Raw genomic sequence first — 7,601 nt, forward strand, 5'->3', positions numbered from 1 at the left:
AAAAATAAAATCTTTTTAAAAATGTTTAATGTGACTATATGTACATACACTATATACACACACAAATGTGATACATATGTTTAGGGGTCTGAGGAGGGAAATGTGTTTGTTTTTGAGGGATGGAGATCAAGGTCTCACTATGTAGCCCAGGCTGGTTTTGATCTCAGAACTCTTCTGCTTCAGCTTCCTGAGTGCTAGGATTATAGATACGTACTACCATGTCCAGCTCTGTTACTCAGTTTTGTTTCAAAAACTGAAATTCTGAGCTGGGCTTGGTGGCACACGCCTTTAATCCCAGCACTCGGGAGACAGAGGCAGGTGGATCTGTGAGTTCAAGGCCAGCCTGGTCTACATAGTGAGTTCTAGGACAGCTGGGCCTACAGGGAGACCCTGTCTCAAAAAAGACCAAAAAACCCAAAAACCTGAGATTCTGGAAATTCTGATGCATGCTACAACATGGATGAACCTTGAAGACAGTATGCTAAGTAAAATAAGCCAGGCACCAAAGGACAGATAGTGTCTGTATGATTCTTCTTCTATGGGGTAGCTAGTTTAGTCAGATTCATAGAGAAAGTAGAAGGGAGTTGCCAGAGCCAAGGGAAGGAAATGCTTGGGATGTTTCATGGGTGCAGAGTTTCAGTACAGAAGAGAGAGGGTTCTGAAGATGGGTGGTGGTAATGGTTCCACCACAATGGGAATGTACTTACTGCCACTGGTCAGTCATTTAAAAATGATTTAAATGGCAACTATATATATTTTACCACAATTTAAACAATAATAATGTTTTAGAATGAACATCAAAGACTGCTTTTAAGGGGAGTAGAAGCCTCAAATTGGCAGTCTTTGGCCCACTTAGATTAGAGCAACAATTCAGCATCACTGGCTCAGGGCCTGGGATTTTATAGGATCCAAGGGCTTATGTGTCTCCCCAAACCTGTCTATGTGCCAGCTAGTATAACTGTCTCTTCCTGTATGTTATCACCCAGGTGCCTTGTAAATCACCTCAACTCTGGGGTAGGGCTCTAGTGGTAGCCCCAATGGCCTTCCTTTCCATGGGGCATCTCTGCCTAGCATGGTAATTTTCCATTCCAGTCCTGTTCCAGTGTCTCAGCTGGGTTTGAGCCTTCTTTCTTGGTTTGGGGGGTGCATAGCAGGTGTCCTGGGACTGTTCCAGCAGCAGCTGATCTACCACCCCAGAGAGCTCAACATCAGGAGGAAATTTCTACAGCTTTCTTGGCCTCTCTGTTCTTAGGAGTGACTTACCCTCTGTTCTTTGTAGGTTTTCTTTTCTTCTGCCTGCAGTATTACTGTGGACAGCACCCTGAGGAAGAAAGCTGAAAAGTTCCAAGCCCATCTGACGAAGAAGTTCCGGTGGGACTTTGCTTCAGAGCCAGAAGACTGTGCCCCAGTGGTGGTGGAGCTCCCAGAGGGCATTGAGACTGGCTAACTGTGAACCCTTAAGCCATGAGAGGCCCTTCTCACATGGCTGCATTCCTGGCCCCTCCATTTACCCATCTGTCCTGGGACCCTGCAGAGCAGTAGTCCCGCCAGGTTCTGCAAAAGTGGAGCCAGAATTCCTCCCCACTGATAAGTAAGTTCCTTTATTACAAAGGAAGCATATTTGTAGGCTTCTGTCAGACTGGCCCTGGTGCCAGCCTGACTGAATTTCAGACAGAGGCCCTTACAGAAGCTCCTGGTGAAGCCTGCAACCGTCTAAGTCCTTCTGACAACAAGAAAGTGAACCCGAAGTCCAAGAGAACTGGCTGCTTGTTCCATAAGCGTTAAAGAAAGAAAGAAACCAGCCAGCCAACTCTGGACTGTCCCAGGGTCTAAGGTATTAGTTGGTGATTTTGAAATTAAATGTAGGTTTGAAATCAAATATGGTTTGTACAGAATTTCTGCCTGCCCCTAGTTGAATGAGAATCTGACAGAAAATGGGCCAATGAGCTATCAGGAACCCCAACCAGAGAAGGGTAACAAGGAAGATGGTGGGTTGAGTCTAACAAATGGTCAACTTTGGCTTCCTCCTGAGTCCCCTTCTATCCAGAAACCCCAGAATTTGGGCTTGGGAGCCTACTGGTGCTGTCACCTCCCATCTGTTCCATTCTGAGACCTGGCGCCTTGAAGTGGGACTTGGCAGCCTCCCCCATGCCTCTGTTCCTCACCAAGGCCACTGTGACTGTTTCTGATGACCTGGAGATTCAACAACCAAAGGAAAGATTCTTGCCTCCAGCCTGTTTCTTGACCCTATTAAAGTTTGGTCCCTTTTTTTTCAAAGCTGTGGAGATGGCCTAGGTGGTTTAAATCTTTCCAGCCCCACTGTGGAGTTGTCACCAGTGCTGTGCCATTTCTGGCATTGGAGTCCTGAGAGCATGGTGGTATGCAGAGTTGTCACAAGATGAGCTCACAGGCTCTCCACCCTGACCTCAGGCTGATTGCTGCACTCGAGTCCAGTGCCATCCTCTTCTGAGAGCCCACATCAGGCCTCTGAAGGAGATTCCCTGCTGGTTAAGACTTTTATGTCTTGTTTCCTTGGAGATGTTTTTCCAAGAGCATAATGTACATTAAAATCTGAGTTGAGACTAATCCCCTTGTGTGAATCTCTTGCAGCTAATCTGCCCAGTTTCCAGAGCCGCTGTCCATAGACAACATCTATAGCAGAGTATCCAGGATTCCCTGAACAGCTCCTGCAGTCTCTGGAGGAGGCAGACAGTCAGCCTTGTCTCTTTTCCCAGTGAGGTGTCAGAGACAGGCGTGCCCTGTAACTATAATACCTAAAGTTTCACCTTGTGGGAATTCGCTTCTTTTTCTCCATAAAACCCACTCATTAGAGCTACCTGGGGAGTGTGTTAACAGTGCAAATTCCAAGAAGAGAAATCCTGACATACGCTGCACCATAGATGAACCTTGAAAACCATGTGTTGGGGGCTGAGAAGATGGCTCAGTAGGTAAAGTGCTTGCTGTTAAAAACATGAGGACCTGAGATCAGATCCCCAGCACCCATGTAAAAAGCTGGGAGCAGCAGTGTGCAACTGCATTCTCAGTGATACTGAGGCAGGAGGATCTCAGGGGCTTGCTGGCCAACCAGTCAAATTGATTTGCTGAACTCCAGGTTCAGTGAGAGTCCCAGTCTCAAAATAAGGTGGAAAGTGACAGAAGATGACATCCAGTGTCAAACTCTGACCTCCACACACACTTGCATGCACACAGCATACACAAGCCTATGCCACACATACACAAACACAGAAATAACATGCAGAGTTAAGGAGCCAAATGATGAGCACTTAACTCCCATGTGGTGTCCAGAGCAGGCAGGTCATAGGATGAACGCCTGCCCAGGTTTCTTTAGGGGTGACAAACTGTCCTGGGGTGTGAAGGAGGTGGTGGAGGTAACAACCTTGTGAATACAATATACTAAGAACCACTGCCAGCACCACCAATGTATACTGTGAAGCAGTGACTTGGACTGTGACACTTGTGAAAGTTCATGTTCCCATCTCATCCCACAAGGATTCAGGGTCTGAATGGCACATACTCAGTCACACCTCACACTTAATGTCAGGAGCACCTCTGGGACAGAATTGTCTCCCATTGATATTTCCAGGGCAGCATCTCAAAGTTAAATCATGTGACCTCATTCCCCAAGTATCCCTGTCTTCCTAGATCCTCCTGCCCCCACCTTCCACATGTGCTTAAATTGACTTAAACAAGAATAGTGCTGTTGACTATGTGCTCTGCTCTGTTACTTCACTTATTCCTCACATCTGTGTGGGAAGTGAATGTCTTTCACACATTTTGACTTGTGTGAAAATGAGTTCAGAGAAATTCAGAATTTTCTAGGGTCACACATCAGTAAGTATTGAGGACAAGAGTCCAGCCCATGCTTACAGTGCCCACAGCCCACTGTGGTACTGTGCTCAAGGCTACAATTTACCTTCATTGCCCTTCTATGCCCAGGGCAGCCTTCCCTCCACCTTGCCCCCAAGTCCAGCCTTGGCTTTGTTGACAGCCAGCTGTGTGACCTTGGGCGAGCTGCTTGTGTTCCCTGGGCTTCAATTCCTCTATATTGAAGAGATGTGGGGTTTTTGATAGAGATTTTCCAGGCTCCCTCAAGTATTTAAAAATTGGTTCTTAGGTTATTTTTAAAAATTTTAAAGGAAAATTGCATTCATATAAGGTGATATGTCTGGCTGACATAAAACAATAGGTCTCTTGGTTGAGGCTGAAATGATAGAACTTGAGGTCTTCTCCATGTCCCAGCTGGCAGTCTTCTGTGTGTGTGTGTGTGTGTGTGTGTGTGTGTGTGTGTGTATGTGTGTATGTATGTGTACATGAGCATGGACGTCAAAGGACAACACCAGAGGGTTGGCTTTTCCCTCTACCATGTTGGTCTCTGGGATCAAATTCAGTCCTGTTTGATAAATAAGAATATGGAAACAAGTTAATTATCACTTAATACTTGCAGTATTTATGGGAGAACAGCCTTCAATGCAGAACCATCAGTTGGCTGATCTCAGCTTCCTTCTTGTTCCAGCACATCCAGAAGTGAAGCTATTGGCAAGACCTGGCCTGGTTTGCAAATCTCAAACACCAGCCTCCTGGGGTCTGGCTCTTATTTGCAAGGTTGGTTTATCCTATTAACAGAATCAGCAGCGGCAGTGACTTGCCAACCCCTTCCACAGGCCCCATGGCCAGCCCTCCCTTTCCTGAGCTTTGTTCTGTTTAATTTCTCACCACTTGAGCGGTGGTGGAGTTCCCCGCCGTTGATTGCCTCTTACTGTCGGTAATTATGTCCCCAACGTCATCCCTTGTAAATATTATTTAATATTCCCAGGGCACTGTGACATGCTGGTCTCTCCAGCTAATCAGACTTTGGCTTTACTGAGATACAGTCCCCTGCTGAAATGGGGGCCAGAAACACAGCCTTGGTCAGAGCCAACACTGAGTCATATCTGCAGATGCATGGCAGAACAGAATGGCGGTGCTCACCTGAGCTACCCAGAAATCCCAAAGCCCATGTGGTCCTTTGTGCTCTCCATTCCCCTGCTGACCAGAGACAGCCTCCTAATCTCAGATCCTCTGTCTCCCTGGGCAGGCTTAGTTCCCTTAGACCCATTTAGACCTTTCTGTGTCTGAAGTAACCAAGGCCTCTAGTCCCGGTGCCACTCATTTTTCCCTGTATCCCTGGTCTCCTGTGTGTAAAAGATAAGAGCCAGAAATCAGGCCAGCTGCTGGCTGCTGCTGACGGTGGGATGCTCACTGTCCTTAATCCTGCCTTCAGCCATTCCCCAATGTGAGACTGTTTTCCTGGATCTGGTATTCTGTGTACTAGATTGCCTGTTCCCAGGGTGATCAGACTGTCAGTTAAGCTGCTTGAAGGGAGGGAGATGCAAGTCACTTCTTAGTTGTCTGATGTCCAGGACCTGTTAGAACTTCACTTTTCTTGGATCTTTGATTTCTTCCTTCCCCTTTCCTGCTTCCCACAAATGTTTACTGGGCTCAGGTCTAGTCTCGCTTCTGAAGGAATGCCAGCAGTTACATATTGAGAGTGAGCCCGAGAAAACTACAGGACTTTCACCAAAAAACGGGTAGGGGAGCGGGGGTGATGTGGAAGAAAGTGCATACCCAGTGCAGAGTGGAGACTCAGACTCGTGGAAGAAGTCAGAGAAGCCTGCTCCTTGTCCCACCAGCCCTTAACCATGCTTACCACATCAGATGCCACATCCCTGAGCTTAGATTCCAGTGTGGGGAGCCAGGTAGACTACAGAGCATATTATCTGTAAGAAGTTCTTGGGGTCGAGCCAAATCAAAATGAAGGGTCCTAGCAGGGTGAGGAGAGATGCTTCAGTTTGAATGGGGTAACCTTTGACCAAAGATTAGGAGGAGGAGGCAAATGAGCCTTGTGGGTATTTAGAAGTATTCCAACCAGAGCAGGGCTAGTGTATGTGTGTGTGTGTGGGGGGGGGGTCAGAATGAGAATGGAAAGCAGGGAACAATAGAGGAAATCAGAGATTAGAGGGACCAGACTGTCCCTTGTAGTTGAAGGGCTAAGTTTGTGAATGATATGATCTGACTTGTGTTTTGACAGGACTGCAAGCTGCTGTGTTTAGTGCAGACTGTGGTAGGTAGGGTGGAAGCAGGGAGACCCATGAGTTAGTGCCACTGTCCAAGTGAGAGATGACCCAGGTGACTCAGGGAGATGACAGCACCCCACCTTCTCTGGGATCATGATGTGGATAAGAGAAGACAGCACCTCCAGAAGGTCTGATGACCCCCATTTCTCTGAAGTCACAGACTGCACTCCCAGGAGTGTTATCTGTCTGTCCTCCCCCAGTCCCTCCATAGTCTCCATTAGTCCTGATTCTCACAGGACTATGCTCCATGTGGAGGGGTGGGGCAGTGAAGGCAGGCTGAGGAGGAGGTCAGTCCTAGGTCCGGGTGACAGCTGGACACTGTACTGGGTCCTTCACTTACTGTCCTTGGTCCCAAGCACCAGTTCTTCAGGATGGTATCATCCTTTCTTGTACAGACAAGGGAGCCAGGGCCAGATCTGCAAGGGGATCTCACTCAGATGCAGGCCCTGCCCAGTTCTTGCTGCTCTGGCATTCCTCAGAAAGTACAGTTATGTCTGTGATCATGACAGAGGTTCTGAGGCTGACAGAGGTGCCTGAGTCATCACTAGCAATGGTGGTGTTCATGTTTCAGTCCAGACTCTGGTATGTGGGCACACTGAACCAGACTGGCTGTGGGGGTGACAGAAGGTCTTGGGGGGATGTCTGTGTGAAGGAGACTATATAATCCTTGTGTCCCTTTTAGAAATTGCATATTTTTCTATTGGTGTCTTCATGTGGTTTTGGAAATATACATTCACTTTATAAATCTCCTTTTTAAAATTATTTTTTGAGACACAGTCTCACTATGCAACCCTGAGGCTGACCTGGAACTCTGGAGGTATACCAGGCAGGCTTTGAACTCAGGGATCTGCATGCCTCTGCTCCCCAAGTGCAGGGATTAAAGGCATGTGCCACCACATGCAGCACAAAATATCTTAATATTATAAATGCCAGTCATTTCATGGTTTATGATGTTTGGCAATGCGTGCTTTTCTTTGCCACATGTTAAGTTTTTTCCTTTTGATCTGATTTTTTCCCCATCACTTTCATGCCTAAAAGTCCATCCCTATCTCAAGATGAAATGTGTATTAACCTATATTTTGTTCTAGTTTTTTTCCAGTGTTCTTTTTCTTTTGCCACAGTAAAAAATCCCATTTCCATGGTCCTGCTCTATCTGGCCCCAGGGCTGCCCCTCACTCAAGTTCTTCATTCTTCCTTTCTATATTTTAAGTCCAAATACACTCACATCTCCAGCCTGTCCCTCCCTCAGCCACTAAGGGCTTCCCAGCAAGCCTCCCTGTGTCCCCTTAGTGCACCAGCCAGCTTTTGGGACTGTAGCCTGGAGGTATCACAGGTCTGCTATTTTTCCAGCTTGAAGCCTTTGCTCACATCCTGCCTCCCAGGAAGGCTAAATGAGTAACTACTGCATTGATTGGTTGCATCTCTCCTCTCCTCTCCTCTCCTCTCCTCTCCTCTCCTCTCCTCTCC

The 7,601-nt window shown here is 47.2% G+C and overlaps 1 protein-coding gene across 2 annotated transcripts in view; it reads left to right on the forward strand.

Moving 5' to 3' along the window:
* Aar2 (AAR2 splicing factor) overlaps positions 1-1,591 on the forward strand; it is a 20,663-nt gene extending 19,072 nt beyond the window's left edge. For both annotated transcript variants that reach the window (XM_008840783.3, XM_008840784.3), the window contains exon 4: positions 1,280-1,591. In XM_008840783.3, the coding sequence (XP_008839005.1) occupies positions 1,280-1,447 (168 nt within the window). In that variant the 3' untranslated portion in view covers positions 1,448-1,591. The remainder of the gene's footprint in view (positions 1-1,279) is intronic.
* Positions 1,592-7,601: the final 6,010 nt, after the last annotated feature.

This window comes from Nannospalax galili, unplaced genomic scaffold (assembly GCF_000622305.1).
Source record: "Nannospalax galili isolate Female #2095 unplaced genomic scaffold, S.galili_v1.0 scaffold221, whole genome shotgun sequence".
Classification (NCBI taxonomy): domain Eukaryota; kingdom Metazoa; phylum Chordata; class Mammalia; order Rodentia; family Spalacidae; genus Nannospalax; species Nannospalax galili.